At 46.8% G+C, this 16,796-nt stretch overlaps 1 protein-coding gene across 1 annotated transcript in view; it reads left to right on the plus strand.

Annotated features, from left to right (window-relative positions):
- SMC5 (structural maintenance of chromosomes 5) overlaps positions 1 to 16,796 on the plus strand; it is a 91,324-nt gene that overhangs the window by 72,888 nt on the left and 1,640 nt on the right. Inside the window, exons 19-24 of the mRNA XM_089557715.1 lie at positions 985 to 1,107; positions 2,626 to 2,754; positions 3,911 to 4,006; positions 5,772 to 5,972; positions 11,659 to 11,865; positions 14,744 to 14,836. Coding sequence (XP_089413841.1) covers positions 985 to 1,107; positions 2,626 to 2,754; positions 3,911 to 4,006; positions 5,772 to 5,972; positions 11,659 to 11,865; positions 14,744 to 14,836 — 849 coding nt within the window. The remainder of the gene's footprint in view (positions 1 to 984; positions 1,108 to 2,625; positions 2,755 to 3,910; positions 4,007 to 5,771; positions 5,973 to 11,658; positions 11,866 to 14,743; positions 14,837 to 16,796) is intronic.

Here is a 16,796-nt window from a genome sequence, read left to right on the forward strand (position 1 = left end):
TGGAGGAACTGGCGGGTATTAAATAAGATGTCACAGGTCTTAGTGAGCTTGGCATCTTTGGGCCACGACACCGATAGCAAACGTCCGGTAACCGGCAACACACGGAAGAATCCGAAATCACCAAACTGTTTGCTGTTTGGTTTGACGTTAGTCAGCCTGGCTGCATGCGAGAGCTCCGGTTTATTGCCTTTTATCTCCATTTTTGCCTCTCTTAACTTCTGGCTTTGCGATTCTATCACTGCACATTTATTGCTTTGAGCTGCGCATGTACCGTCGTGCCATTGCACGGGGAACTACATGACGTGGGCTAGGGCAGGAGGGGCATACATCTTATGCTTTGAGTCAGTATTTCTTTTTTTTTTTTGGCCAGCGAGGGGTGCGAGTAGGAGGGTTGATGTACAGGCTGCAATGTATGGCATATCTCACGTAATGATCTTTAAAGAGTTTTTTAGGACGTGTTCATGAAATCTCCGCATGATTTGCGAACTCCTTTTTTGAGGCCTTAATTTAGAGGTGTGCAAAACTGCGTGAGTAAGTATGGCACTTTTGAAGAGAGAGTGTGTTTTGACGTGGAGCTCAGAGGTCTGATTTGGCGTTGTGCTCATTTCTGTGAAATGTAGGCACCTTTTCCGGTTCAATGTCCCTGGGCCAGAATGAGCTTTTCTCTTCCAACTGTACGGCTGCTGAGAAGGTTATATAGCTCTCCTCTGGAGCCGTATGGCAGTGCTGTGGTCAAGGCTAGTTACTCCTGAGCGGGTGTCATTTTTCCAGAACATGTGCGAAGCGAGGAAGCCATTCTCCTCGTTTCGTTGTTGTCCGCTGTTTGAACGTAACGAGAATTTCGCGTCCTGCATCAAAAGTGCCCGCTAGTTTCTGGAAGTGGCGCAGCATTTTCTGGGGACACTGGCAGTGGGTAGGCACCCTTGTGTGTCTCGCTGTGCACGAAAGCTGCGAAAAGCGCCATCGCCAATTACTACCTTGCAGCTGTGCTGTGAGAAGCGCCGTGCCCGTGCTGAGCACCGCCTGGACATGATCAGGGCTGCCGTCGACAAGGAGAAAGCGGAGGAAGTGCTCCGCGTGGCCCAGCAGCAGCGCTCCAGCCTCCAGGTAGGTGGGCAGGGCCTTCTTCTTCTACTAGCTGCATGTGCTCACTGACTGGTAACTGCATTACTGCTTGTGGCTTGCTGATGGAGAATCAGAGTTGCTGTGTTGGTTGTAGCAGTGTTCGTAGCTCGATTTGCTGTTTATGTGTACATTATAGTGACGGTACAGTTAGACTCGAGGGAGGTCAATGAAACAGTGCACAAAAGATGGACAAAGAAGTTGTTATCGAGTACTGAGCGCTCCTGTGTCATCTTGTGCAGTGTATTCCACTTATAACGATAGCAGATATAACGATCAAGCTCTTTAGATTTATCTGTTCTCTCATTGTCACGATGTAAAAATAAACTGTATATAACGATATAATTATTGGCGAAATAACGGATACAATGATAGGATTCTAACTGCCCAGAAGATATTTACGACGAAAATTTGTCGGAAAGTTTGGTAAAAACAAGATACTTTGAAGGAAATGGCGGAAAATCTCTGCATGTGGACTGGTGTGGCTAACTAAATCCATGTTGGAGCATTGTCTACGGCCTTGGGAACTGTGTGCTATCATCGTCACAATCACTAGAGGGAGGAGCTTGCCTGGCTGCCACTCTGCAATGCCCTTTGGCAGAAATGTAGTTACCGCTCGTTTGTGCGTTTGTGAACTGGGTAAAAAGTGGCTCCAACTATAAGTGCAAGGGGATTTCTCTGAACCCTCCCTCCCCCCACTTTTGTCATTGCGATGTTTAAAAATTACTTTTTTTTAAGCGCTAGCTTTTCTTGGCATGGTTCCCCTGTTTTGCACTGTGCACAGTACAGACTTTGGCAGCGTGGCAAGATGCTGTGCGCCGATAACATCGCTGCTTGTTTATCTTTTGACGGGAGCTGCAGAGGGGGTGGCTGGCTGGGCGAACTTGGCAGAGCGCTAAGACGCTGTGTGCCCTTGACAGGAGCATAGGAGACGGTGGCTACATGAATGGGGGAATACGTGGATATGTTCGTTTTGCTTTTTTTTTTGCCAGTCCACATATAACAATAATCAGTTATAGTAATCGGATTTTCCGGTTTTTCTCAATATCGTTACAAGTGGACTGCACTGTAATGGTGCCTTGTCTGTGACTTTTTTTTTGCACCGTTTCGTTGACCATAGACTACCAAAAAGGCTGGACTCCAATTTCAGTGAAATTACTGAAAGCATGTCAGCTGTTTTGTTCCTAACGGATTTTGCTGTTTGGGAGGAAACCGAAGCAGCACAGGTGATCGGCCCAATATTGTAAATGGATGGCCTCACTCTGGTCCTTTGTAGGACCGCCCTTTGCCAATACATTTTCAGTGTTGGGCCGATCACCCGTTTCCAAATGTGTAGCCGATCACCCGTTTCCAGTGTTGGGCCGATCACCCGTTTCCAAATGTTGAGCCGGTCACCCGTTTCCAATGTTGGGCCGATCACCCGTTTCCAATGTTGGGCCGATCACCCGTTTCCAATGTTGGGGCCGATTTCACTCAAGTGCCTCTGTGCCGTGGCGTGTGCAGGCGGCCGTGGCGGACCTCCAGAAGCAGCTGGCTGCCTCCCAGCGCAACGTGCTGCAGAAGCGGCGCGAAGCCCAGGAGGCCACCAAGTGCCCCTCCACAACCAAGCAGATACCGCCAGAGCTCGTCAAGGCAAGGCGCTTTCAGCGGCTGCGCTGTGTGCTTCCCTGTGCACGCACATTTTCGAACGGTGAAAAACGGTGCTGAGACGAGGAAAGAACAGGCGCTGCGCCTGCGAGTGAACAGAATCGAAATTCAGCCTGTCCACAAGCAACGAGCTTGCGTGTGCAAACACCTAAAGCTCGGAGAAAAACTAACTATGATGGGTGCAGTACAAAGGTAACGCTGAATGTGCAAGGGGGTAAAAAGCTTGACCTCTTTCCGCAAAATATGCCGCCGCGGTGGCTCAGTGGTTATGGTGCTCGGCTGCTGACCCGAAAGATGCGGGTTCGATCCCGGCCACGGCGGCTAGAATTTCTTTGGAGGAGAAATTCTAGAGGCCCGTGTACTTTGCGGTGTCAGTGCACATTAGAGAACCCCAGGTGGACTAAATTTCCGGAGCCGTTCACTACGGCGTCCGTCATAGCCTGAGTCGCTTTGGGACGTTAAACCCCATAAACCAACCATCTTTCCGCAAGATAGACGAAAGCCACTCTGATGCGCATGCCACTGTTGAATTTCTACACAACAAAACCTCATTACTTAGACCTTGTCGATTTGGAAAACTGGATAATTCAGACACCTTGTCTCTATTATTCTACGCATGCTATGTTCTGTGATGTGGAACTCTCGTTAATTCAAAGGAATCTGGCCAGCACTTTGCTTAATTTCAGACAGGTGTTACAGCTTGCATGTGCACAGGGGGCGGGAGGTGAGGTGGCAATCATAGTGGATGGGTGCCTTTGAAGTCTGGCCACTATAGCATGAGTGGCACTGATGTCCAGTCGAAATGTAGTGGTGTGCCATACTTATCACTGTGTTCATCAGTCTAGTACGTATGGCGGTATTTTTTTGCCACTGCCACTGCTGATTTCTTCAAAGATGTTTAACGTCACCTAACGGTTTGTTTTTTGTTTCACCTATTTATCTTGTTTCTTTTTTGTTTTTCTCACCTTTTAGTGCTTTCGTATGCATATTTATTGGTTGCTTGTGCCGAAATCTGATTTATTGAGTTGTAAATGTAGCGCCCCCCATGTCCTTGTCCCCTATCATAGCTGTTTTGTCGTTAAAAAAAAAAAAAGAATGCACTTCTGGCCAACTGCTGATGCCAGTTTCGGACATTGCACAGGAGTTCCTGACGCTTCCGAAAACAACCAAGGAGGTCAACGACATGCTGCTGTTGGAAGAACAGACGCTCAGCTGCATGCTGCCAGTGGACGCATCGGTGAGTGGCCCTCGCAGCATGGGCAGGTGGAAGGAAATGCTTTCTTTCCGTTATGCTGCCTTGGCCCCGTCTCTGGGTATTTTGTCTGAGCGCCACTGCAGTCTTCCTTCTGTGGCAACTTAGAATGCTTACCTTAGGCAGTGCAGCTGTGCGAGTAGCATTGAACCAATCGGAGGATCCGTGCATCACAAAACCAACAAGTTTGCCAAGTTTCTGGTGACGTTGGTGTGCTTAAAAGGGCCCCAGGTAGTCGAAATTAACCTGGAATCCCTCCCCCATTTTTTTTTCACACGGTAAGTGTAAGGATCCCATTGTGGCGAACATTCGGCCTCGTCATCAGCAGCTGCGTCGTGAGCAAAAGCTCTGGATTAATTGAGAGAGTCATGAGGGGTCAAGAGGGTTATAAGCATATGAAGATAAATGAACTGTGGTGAAAAGAATTGGAGTAATCGAAACCTTACCCTTAAACTGTGTCTGACTCTGCCGTCAGGCTATGCGACACATTCGTATGGCTTGGTCAAAGCAGGGATGATATGTGTGTCTTTCGCATAAAACGGAAAGTGCCCGCGTCTCTGTGGGCATGAGGAACCGCTGACTGGACCCATTCATGGAGTCACGTCATACCTTTATTGGCGGAGCCCAAGTGTCCCCTAGATTTCTTCCTCTTTTTCGCTGTTCTCCTAATTCTTCTATGTCTCCTAATTCTTTCACTCCCTCCTTCATTCCTTCTCTAGCAATACAGCTGAGGGGTCCTCTGGGAAGTCAAGACAGTTACTGCACATTTCTTCTCTTCAAAACCACTTTTTTTTTCAAAAGAACAAATCGGTGAGGTTGTAGTACAGTCGCTGACCGATTTTTTTGGACTCGACGGGACTCGAAAAATGTTCCACATAATGGAACAGTCTGAAAAATTTGTGAACTTAAAAAAATAAACTTTTCTGTGAAAAACCAGCTTTCAAAATTGCGAAAATCGTTGCTCCCCATGTTTGCCTGCAAGCAATAATATTAGATTCTATCTGAGTCATAGCTGTGCTTTCTTCGTGTCCGCACCCTATCACATTATTATACCAGAGAGTGCGACACGGCTGCGGTCATGCCGCGAATGAATGCACTTGCTGCGCGAAGTGAGAACAGTCAGTTTGCATGCGGCAGTGATATTCGCGAAGACCGCCTCGAAATGCAGTCCCCCCCCTGTCTACCGCGTTTGCTGTCCCGCTGTACCATTTTCAATGCAATCGTGTGCCTCTTGTAGGCCGTCTCGATGGCAATGGAGAGCATCTCATTACCTCGAATGGCAACGATGGAGAACAAATGGCCAAGCCTATCCAAGCCAGTCCGATTGCGCCCGCCGAGCCGATTCCGTTTAAATCCAAGATGGTGCCTTTCACTGTGGCGGCAAACGGGTTGGTAGTGACAGCGATGCCTGCTATCTATATTAGGCTGAAATAACGAACTTTTGGTTGAAAAACGATCCCCACAATATTGTCGGCATCTATTTTAGTCCAAAAATCCGAACTTTCAGACTCCGCAAGGTCCTAAGTATCGGTCGTGAACATGTACCTGTTTCTATGAGGTGCGCGACGGTTCCTCAGCGAAGTCTGAAATATCACGCTAGTCCTAATTATTGGAGTCCGAAATATCGGTTGGATACTGTACCGTGTACTTGGTGCCCAAGGATGCGGGCAGTGTGTAGCACTGGGCTGTGGAAGGTGGGGAATGGCGCGACGGTCCGTTGGGTGCGGGTGAGTGACTGGTTCTTCCGCAGGTGGAGCGTGAGTACCAGCAGCGCAAGGCGACCGTCACCCGCTTGGAGCAGGAGGTGGCCCGCAGCGAGCAGCAGCTGTCGCAGTCCCGTGCGGAGATGTCTGAGACGGCGGAACGCTGGCTGCGAGACGTTGAGCAGCTGCTGCAGCGGGTCAACACGTCCTTCGGCCGGTACTTCCGCGAGCTGGGCTGTGTGGGCGAGGTGCGGGCTGGCTCTTTCTTGTCTCCGCAGGTGGTAAATGTGTGCTGAAATCTCGTACCATCCAGAGTACGACAAAAATGTCAGAATCGCAGTGATGGAGATCTTCCGCTTGCATATGCAAAGATGTGTGGGGCAATTTCTGAGACATGCTTAACCCTTTAAAGGGGCCTAGAAACACAATCTTAGTTGACTGTTTTGCCAGTTGCTTGCATACAGTGAGTTATAATGGTGCTATTAGCGTCAATAATACTGTGTATATTCCATTTTTTAATATTTTAATGTCCTCCCAAAAACAAATTCATGGCTTTGATGGTGTCACCACACAGTGGCGGGTTTTTAGCAGTGGATATGACATCACCTGGCGCGAGCTTGATTGATTGGACAAACAGTAAATATACTGCAAATTGTGTGAATAAATAGAGACACATTTTGTCACCTGTCTGCGTTTTATATTAGATCAACAAAAACAACTTGTTTGTCTTAGATAAAAGCCCTGCAAAGTAAGTAAAATAAAAATACACCACCAGGAGCTCTGGCGTGGAAACGATGCTGCCAGTCTCAGCAAGAACGAGTTGCAGAGAGCAGGCAACCGTGGAGTGCAAACTTCCGCGACGTGCTCTGGCAGGCTGTTTTGATTGGTTGCGCCAGGTGCTGTCATCGGGAGAGCGAAATAGGAGTGGGGAGCCCCGCCAAAATCGAGTTCAGGGCAGCATTTCGTTTGCTTGTATTTTGAAATTTCTTCATTGAATAACTCCCGTTCCTGGGTACCGATTCCTGCAATTCTTTTTAAGTCAGCATCTGTGTGACATAAAGAATCCACCTGAAGTATAGCCGGTATCCCCCAAAGCAGTGTTTCGCAGCCCCTTTAAGGCGCTTTGCACACATTTGTGGATACACCAAACTCACAAGTTTTTCTGAGAGACTGGTGCACCTAGCAGAGATTGCATTGTTTCAGTCCAACTGAGCACCCTCCTTGTCGCAAATAAGTTGGTTTTTGTGCCGGAAGCGAACGCAGCAAATAATATTTCACTCAACAGTGAGCTAGGTACTGCGGCGTGCTCACTGCACCATTTCTGTGCAGATGGATTTTGTCACGTAAGAAAACATTGATTGTTTCTGTTCAATTTCTGGCATAATGTGCATCTTTGAAACGCAAAGCGATTCCACGATCCCTAGGGTGCTTACCTGGCATATGAGAACATTTTGATGTTACTGTTTCTAACAAATCTGACACTTTGTACGGAATTCTGCACATTGTTGTAAAAACTTACCCGCTGGTCTTTCACACTCAAAAAGTAACAAATTCCCTTTCTTGAGGCCTGAATATACTACTTAAGTGAGAAAATTACCTGATTTCAATGAAACAAAAAATGGCGCCTGTCCAAGGCTTCTGTCCAGAACCAATACCACCTTTTACTTTTTAGCAAAAACCTTTGTTTTGTGTTCTTGTTCTCGCCCTTTATTATTTTTTTTTTCCTGACCATTGATTCCACCCTGCTTCGTCTCAGCGGATGTATCGCAGGAAGCACTTGCTTATTTGGAGGTGGTTTTAACTAAGTTGGCCCACAGGTAAACCTGAAATGAACTTTCAAATCAAACGCCAATCGGAAAGAAAAAAATAAGAAAGAGACAGTGTGCCTTGGGTGAAAATTCAAAGCGAGGGCCGGAGGACACACACAAGATGTTTTCTGATGTGAAAAAATGAATGCCAGGTAGCAGGTCCCATGCAAACAAGAAAGAAAAATTGTAGAGCACTGCAGTCTGCTGTGTTGGAGAAATGCGAAAAGATTGGCGTTTGAACGTCAGCAACTTTCTTTTTTGCGTTGTCATGTGACGCTTATCGCGTGACCCTTGGATTACGTTGACAACTTTCTTGCAAGCCATTGTTGTCACATGACACTTACCATGTGACCCTTGGATGACAGCAGCGACATTTTTGGTAGTCATTGTTGTCTAACATGAGTACACATCCCCAATGCACTTTACCGTCATACACACCACAACGTGTTCACTTCGTACCCCTCTAACACGTTCGAAACAACGACCCTTCGTGGCATATACGTTGCGTGCCCACCTGGCATACAGGGGGCCTGGGTTCGAACAAACCGCAGTGCTGGCGAATTTCTTTTTCCGAATGGCCATTTTCGTGTGGACGTGCTCTGCCAACGGCACTCATGAGACAAGAAATGCTTTTGCATTAAAAACAAAAACAGTAAAATGAAGTGGCATGCACTAAAATGGGCAACAGGTGAGGGTGTAGAAATGCAAGATGGGCTCAAACCATGCGAAAACCGAAATAACAAAAGGGGTCAGGAGAAGGAATTCAGGGGGGAAAGAAAGAACGAGAGGGAAAGAGAGTGGGTACGGCATTGGGTTGGACGGAAAAGCGGGCCTTACGCCTTCCCACCTGGGTCTGTGTGCCCTGTGGTATAGGACCAAATAGCCTCACATAATTGTGGAGAAGGCAAAAGAACGAGATAGAAAAAAAAAACGTATGCCAGCAGGAGGGGTGACAGGGCATTGGCAGCCGGGCAGCGTGCTACTCACAGTTGCAACTGTTTGCTTAATCAGAGCACATGCAGGGGAATTGTTGTCGCTTTGTGTGCCGTATTTCGGGGCAGACCTGTGGCCACGTCACACTGTCTGGTATCCTGACGTGACGTGGTGCGGACATGACGAAAGCATGACTGTGGCTCAGTTACAGTCCAATATTGTCGATTGCAAGTGGAACACTGGGAGCGACAAATTTTGCAATATTTAAAGCCGGTTTTTAGTGGAATAGTAATTTTTTTTTAACTTAACAGATTTTTCAGATTGTTCAATTATTCGGTCCATTTTTCAAGTCCCATCGAGTCCAAAAAGTTGGTTGGCGATTGTAGTGCAGTATGGGCTGCATTGCATACATCGGTCCCCCAGGCTGGAAGTACTGCACACTGCCTGGAAAGATGGCAGCACTGTCAAAGATGTGGACTTGGCACGATGTGTCTGGTGTCTTGTTGGGAAGTGAACCTTCCAGATGGTGGACAGCTCCATCTTCTATCATCGGGCCTTGCTTGAGCACGTGGGGCATCTTCGTTGTCGCCAGGTGTTGCAGAAATAAAAGCAGCTTATTTGGGTTCAGTGCATTGGTGCGCACCTTTCAGTTTTCGCTGGCACTCAAACCCACATTCATGAGAAAAGCCGTTTGTTTTTGTGCACTGTACAGGGAACAGAGACCAGACGATGCACGGGTTCTCAGCATGGACTCTGTTTCGGTGTTAGCGCCCAGCTTGCTCTCACCTTCCTGTCAGCGGAAGCTTTCTCTCTTGTATGCTTTAGTTAAGGCGGCTACTGCAGTGAGTCGGTGCGCATTCGGCATCGATTTTTGAAATTCCCTGTAATGTGGTCCGCCTTTCACAGTTTGTGCGGCCAGAGGTAGAAAAGCTGGCCTTTTCTTGGTGAGCCCAGAAAGATGGGCCCTCGTATTGTTGACTGATGCAGTCATGTTCCAACACCCTCATTTTCTTGCTCAGCATCATCATCTTTGCTGACTCAGTCCACCTCGTTGCATCGGCACTTGCAACTTCCAAGCACAAATGCACAGGGCATGGTTCACAGTTTAACCCTTTTAGGCGCCATTTTTTGTTTTATTGAAATCAGTTGTTTTCTTCCCCTAAGTACAGTCGACGACTGAAAATTCGGACGCCTGATTTTTCGGACATGCTTGATTATTCGGACTTTTTCGCGGCACCGCGACATGGCCCATAGAGCCAATGTGTAAGAGCGCATGAAATTTCGGACGCACCGCAACTGACCACTCGATTTTTCGGACCTCGTCCGCACTCGCCGCCAGTACCCAAGCCGCCATATAATGTGTACAGTGGAACCTCATTAATTCAGACTGCAGGAGATATCGAAAACTTGATCAAACAAAACGAAATTCAAGCTTAAAGGGAGCCTCTTGCGACGCTGAAATTCTGCGTGAGTCGGCACATTGCGCTCGCGTGTTTTCGAATTCGTACTGTCCTTGAATGTCTTCCGCCGCACGAACTTGAACCGTAGTCTGAGTTCACGGAACTCATCTGTGCCGAGTCTTTAGTCCCGAACACGGAACGCGAATACGATCGCGGAGCGCTTGATCGCGGAGGCTACGCGCACGCCGTGGCCTCCGCGATCGAAGCGTGGCGCGCCGCCGGATCATATCGTGGCCGCAATCTGCTCCGGCACTGCGCCGTTCACGGAGGCCACGCGCGCGCACCGGAGCTTCCAAGTGCCGTCTATGGATGGTGCCGTGATCATTATCATCAACTTTTTTCTCCGTCGCAATTTTCCGCTGTTCACATCGGCATCAGTATCGCCAGCTCCAGCCTTTCGTGGCGTGTTAGCATGCATGTTAGCGTGTTCGCCGTGATAGTGGCTTTCGCGTGCTGCCGCCGAGCTTCACAGTTTTAGCGCGATGGGCAAGCACCTTAAGCTACACAGCTGGGAATTAGCTCTCGAACGCGGTCGGTAAGCGTGCGGCGGGCGGGAAATTCGACGTGGCCGAGAAGTGCGTCCGATGATGGTGCAACCAAAAGAGAAACACAAGCTGCAAAAAGTGCGCTTTCCAAGTCAAGCCATGCGATTCAGGAAGAAGAGCTGCTCCTCTATGTGATGGAATTTCGGAACAACGGCTACGCATTGACGGCGGACATGCTGCGCGGCTTCTCTTGGCATGAGCGTGCACCAGAGCGCAGCACCAGCTCAGGAGTCTAAATACTTCGCGAGTGACGATTGAACGTAGAATAAATGTCGCTCATTTCCTGGTTGGTGTGTTTTTACTTTAAAAAAAATTTTTTTCGCACATCGCATGTATGGGCCGCACCCCGACAATTGGCCCTCGAATCTGGAAAAAAAAAAGTGCGGCCCTTATACGCGTTTATACGGTATTTCGCGCGGCGAAATATAGTCATGAGGAGCTTTAGATTGTGTGCAATACAATTGGCCGCTTTCTCCGGCATAGTGGTAATAAGTTCGTGATTTTTTCGGTGAAATTTGATTTTCCGGACTGCCCGATTTTTTGGTCGTTTTCGCGGTTCCTAGAGAGTCCGAAAAATCGGTTGTCGACTGTAGTATATTCAGGCCTCAAGAAAAGGAATTTGTTAGTTTTGGGGCGTGAAAGACCAGCGGGTGAGTTTTTACAACGATGTGCAGAATTCCGTACAAAGTGTCAGATCTGTTAGAAATAGTAACATCGAAATGTTCTCAAAAGCGATTGTGGAATCACTTTGGCATCTCAAAGGTGCACATTATGCCCGAAACTGAGCAAAAACAATCAGTGTTCTCACTTGCGACAAAATCTGTTTGGACAAAAAAATAGTGGATAAAACGTTAACTAACTCACTGTTCGGGGAAATATTACTTACTGCGTTCGCTACGTGGCACAAAAAACCAACTTGTTCGCGACAAGATGGGTGCTCAATTCAACTGAAACGATGAAATCACTGCTAGGTGTACCAGACTCTCAGAAAAAGCTGCGAGTTTTCTGTATACACGATTGTGTACAAAGCGCGCGCAAAAGGGTTAGTGCTAGCTCATTTCGGACAGTGCTTACCTTCACGTGACGCTGTGTGGTTCTTGAAGGTGCCTGAAATGTACTGGGTTTTACGTCCTTTTCGGTTGTCGCTTCACGCAGTCAAAGGGAGCAAATGTTTTCGTCCCGTGGCAGGTCTCTCTCAATCGAAGCCCGGATCCCGACCTGTACGACAAGTATGGGGTCAGCATTCGGGTCAAGTTTCGGGACGAGGCACCGCTGGCGGAGCTGAGTGCCATTCACCAGAGCGGCGGGGAGCGGTCCGTGGCGACCGTGCTCTACATGATGGCACTGCAGGAGCAGACGAGTGTCCCCTTCCGGGTGGTGGATGAGATCAACCAGGTTTGCCGCATTTCTTGCCCCTCCCCCAGCTCCGTCAACTGCTGTGCCTAACACCCCTGCCTTGCCTTCACCATGTTTGTGAATGTTTGGTGAGGATCAGCAGCTGGATAGTATGTTGTTGATAAACCTTGTTTACTGTAAATGCGTATTTAGTGAGGCCTTGTAATAGTTTTTCCCCATAGTATACCGGGTGTTTCACCCAAGATGCTCTGAAATTTTTTAAAAGTAGGCCTTTTGAATTGGAAGAGTGCTTTTTTCGGCATAGCATTGTCAGCGGTGTTACACATCAGATTACAGCTGAGATGTAGTAACTAGTAGGCTGGTTAACTAAAGTATTGAATAATTACCTTTTTAGCTGTTATTGTTAGTTTCCTTATTTATTGAGAGGCACATAGACCACCACCAATAATGCAGCAGACGTGTGATAATTCAAGCTCGGATAATTCGTACTTTCGGTTATTGCAAATAAATTTCAAAATTTTGGGTAGTTGGCTATATTTGCAATGCATTTTAAAGTCACTTAATTCATACCACTGTTTATCCTAAATTCGATAAATTCAGACTTTTTTGTATTGCTCTGACACTCCTGGCACACAAAAGAGCTGCGACCAAGGTCGGATGAGTCAGATTTGCACCATTGCATGAACTGAAAATCCGGCGCCTCCAACCGGTTAGCTCTGACGCGATGGGCTGCGTCGGAGCTAACCAGAGCTAACCGTGTCTATCGTGTCTAACTGTGTCTATCGTCGGGCTGTGTCTATCGTAGTTGTCCCATCGCGGCATACAGTGGACTCTCGTTAAACGGAACCTCAAGGGACCGGGAAAATATGTTCCGTTTATCAGGAGTTTCGTTTAGAGAGAGAATAGGTTCAGCATTGCGCAATCCGCTTCCGCGTGATCCCTACGCGGCTGGCGCGCGCGCGCGCAGTTGGCAGTCTCAGCGGATCTCAATTTGCAAAATCTAGGTAATAAGGAGAACGGTACACTATGAGAACAAACTTTATTAGAGAAAAATAAGCAGTGAATTTTTTTTCCAGTAGTACTAGTACTGAAATTTAAAAAAAAAAATGTCAAAAGAGTGGGAATTACCACTTATTGGCTAGTGAAAAAGGATTTTATATTTGCTTGTTTGAGCTCTCGCAGCCGTTTTTTGTTAATGGCATCACCCATACTTGACAGGCTGTGCAGAAACACTTCCGAACCTTCTTCTCGTTGGAAGAAACTCTTCAGCATTTGGACTGCCGATTCCGCCTGCGCAGGTGTCACCACAGGATCAGAGTCAGCGGTCTCGTTTTCAAGCTCTTCCTCCTCGTCTTCACTTTCATCAGGGGGGCAGACATCAGCTATAATGCTGTGCACGGTATTTTCTGGGCACGTTGCCACATCGCTGTCGATCTGGACATATTCATCAAGTTGAATGCCCATCGCAGCACAATTCTCTAGTAGCAAATCTTCGCAAGAGTCGCGCACGATAAATTCAGGAAATTGCGCACCTAATGTGAGCATACGCTAAGGCTTGGTATGAAACAGCGTATGATGCATTCGCGCTTTAAAGTGTGCTACTCCATTAAGCCATGTGCCTCTTTCATACTGCATACTGCAGTATCAGAATGTCGCCTGTGCATTCATCGCAGCTTTGACAGTGCTGTAAGGAACTACTGAGATGGAGTATATAGTTCCCCACGGGATGGCATGACGGCTTGTGCTCGGCTGGAAGTAATAAACGTGCATTGATACAGTCGCTAAGCCAGCGGTCAGAGGCAAATGGAGATGAGGCAGTAAACCGGTTCCCTCTCATGTGGCCCGGCTGACCAGCGGCAAACAACAGCGAACAGTTCGGCAGTTTCGGGTTCCGGTGCACGCCGGAGGTTACCAGAAGTTCGCTCTAGCAATTTTTTGTCTGGGAGAGCGACTGCTGGCGCAGGCGAGCCAGGTAAAAGGCGTGCAACTCGCAGAACCAATTGACGAACGAACTTAACGATTTTGTCTTAAGGGGGGATGAGGGTTTTGTTGAAACTTGGCACGTAGGTGTATCATAGAATGCTGATTTCAAATATTTCACCTGGAAGAAAATTTATCGCAAAATAACATCCAAATTAGACCATTTCTTAAGGGCTATTATAGTAATTTATCTGTTAAAAAAACTTTTTTAAGAATATGCAGGCATTTCCAAAGATGAACAGCACATCCTAAAGCTTTCCTTTTCCTTTAAATATAATATATTAGTAATTAGGCCAAGTGTGGGCTAATTACTGCCACATCGTTTTTTCTTTCCAACTTTGTTATTTATTTGTGATCAACAGAATGATTTTATAGACGTTTTGTTAGCTTTAGGATGTGCTTTGGGCCTTTGCAAATGTCTGGTTATTCTTAAAAATCTTTACTTAACTGATAAATTTCTATGAAGGCCCCTAAGAAATGACGTAATTAGGATATTTTATTTTGTCATATATATTTTTCCAGGCGAGATCTTTGAAACCTAAATGCATATTCGAAATGAGCATTCAATCATGTACCTAGGAGCTAAGTTTGAGTAAAATATGTTAACAAATAAAAAAAAAAACTTTTTAAGACCTTAAGCGCTTGCATGTGCATACTGGTTGTCTGGCGCTGTTGGGAGTGTAAAACAAGTGAGTAGTAGTTTATTTATAAACCCTGGTAATAAATTAGGAGTGCACAAATTACGTGAGGACAAAAATTATACAAGTAAATACGGTAGTTTTCATTCTTGTTATGAAAGTACCCTAGGAACGATTACCATGTTGCTGAGAATGCGCCAGCTGCTTCACTTGCTTTGTCAAGTTGCCCCTTGGGTGTCCTACCATGGCATCGGTGTGGTCCGTCTTCTGAACCGACATTTTCTTTTGCCTCTTTGCAGGGCATGGACTCGGACAACGAGCGCAAGGTCTTCGAGATGATGATGAACACGGCTGCCAAAAACTGCGCCCAGTATCTCCTGCTCACACCCAAGGTCTGTGCATACATTGCTTTGCGGTCTCTCACCTCAGGCACAGAAGTTTTATTCCAAAGTCGTTTGTTCTCAGTCGGCTGCCCGGGGTCTCATACACTCCCAGTGCATTCTCTGCTGCTTCCTCATAGCAGGCTGTTCCTTCAGCCTCTGTCAGAAACTTGGCAGGAGTACTTGTGAGTGATTTCGAATAGTGTAGTGGTGCATCTAACTGCAACTGCTTAGGCTGGAGCTCTCCCCGGGCCTGAAAGGTGCCTTTGCGCACGACTGAATGAGGTGGCTTCCTCGGATTGGTGATGGCACTGCTAAGTATTGCAACAATGACTGGGGGGCCTTAAGGGGGGACGAGGGTCTCAAAACTAACCTTTTTTATTTATGGCTAGAGTCTCATGAAATTTTGCACACAGATGCATTTTTCTCTTCTCATTCCAAATATGTAATCATAGTTGAGCTGGTGGTCTTAAATCTTGTATTGTCTAGAATCTAATTAGATAATTTCTTACGCAGCTTTAATGAACTTTCTCACTGCATTTTGTTGCTTTTAATTGCATGAATTGATAGCCAGAGAGTTACCATACCCGGTGACATTCTTTGTTTTTCTCTAAAGGCATGTCCTCCTCGTACACTTAGTCAAGGCTAAAAGGTCGCAGTACTTGACACTGCAACTTGTTAAGCTAATTGCAAATTGCTATTTATATGTGGCCTAAACAAAAGAAGTAAGAATGTCATCGGGTGTAGAAATTCTCTGGTTATTAATTCATGTAATTAAAAGCAACAAAATGCAATGAGAAAGTTTATTAAAGCTGCACAAGAAATTACCTAATTACACTCTAGAATTTAAGATAACTTTTGATCAATGACCACCAGCTCAATTACGATTACTTTTTTCGAATCAGAAGAGAAAAACACATCAGTGTGCATAATTGCATGAGATTCTAGCCCCAAATAAAAAGGTTAGTTTTAAGACCATCATTCCACCCTAAAGGGACACTGAGGAGAAATTGAAGTTGGCTTGTATCGACAGAATACCAGCTCCTGATTACAAAAACGCCACTCATACTGACAACAAAGCTCTTGTAACGTAGAAAAGAGCAAGAACCAAAATACAGGTATCGCCGCCACAGGCCAAACTCGCAAGTACAAGCGTGATGACGTCATAGGACAAAGCAGTGTTCCTAGAACCAAAGGTTCTAGCAACTCTAGGACCCGAGAAGCCACAAATCACTGAGGCGCAGCCGATGCATGCGCAAATCTCCTTGACGTCGCCAGATGGCGCCACGTGCCCGGCAGCTACGCGCGCCTGTAGCATCGGGACCAATCAGCGCCCGCTCACCGGCGTTAGCTAGGCAGGCTCCCGGTATTCCGCTAGCGGTAACAAGGTACACGGTATGCTAAAGGTGTCTATTTGCAAGAACTTCGTTGACGACTTCGAGAACGAGATCCATCATAACGCTGGCAAAACGCCAGTGCAAACGTAAGCGAAGCGATTGTAGCGATGGCCTCAATAGCCGATAGATGCCTTCAACGTGCGGCCGGCGGTAGCTTTCTTTTCGGCTGCTGCTATGCCTCACTGCTGGCCGCCAGAAATCACGGAGTCTGCGTTACGTCATGTTCACGTCATGTTTTACGTCACTTAGTCCTGTGTCGTCATAGGAGAATCCCAAGTTTGAATCAGAGCAGCGGGAAGAACTTTTTCAACTTCTAATCCAAATTTCTTAGAAATAAATGCATCTTTCGCTGCCTGCCAAGTGGCAACAAAGCCATGACATGCCGAACTATCGGATTTTGCTATAAAAAAAATATTAATAGAGCTCTCCTCACTGTCCCTTTAACACACAATGCACAGTGTTGAGTAACAAAAAATAGTTTGCGGAGAACTAAAGTAATGCTCAGCATTGGGGAACAAACAGTTTACGGTAGATGGCAAAGCTTTGGAATAGACCTCTCCCGGCCTACTTCACAG

Source organism: Amblyomma mixtum, chromosome 1, assembly GCF_055824585.1.
Source record: "Amblyomma mixtum isolate Tamu chromosome 1, ASM5582458v1, whole genome shotgun sequence".
Classification (NCBI taxonomy): domain Eukaryota; kingdom Metazoa; phylum Arthropoda; class Arachnida; order Ixodida; family Ixodidae; genus Amblyomma; species Amblyomma mixtum.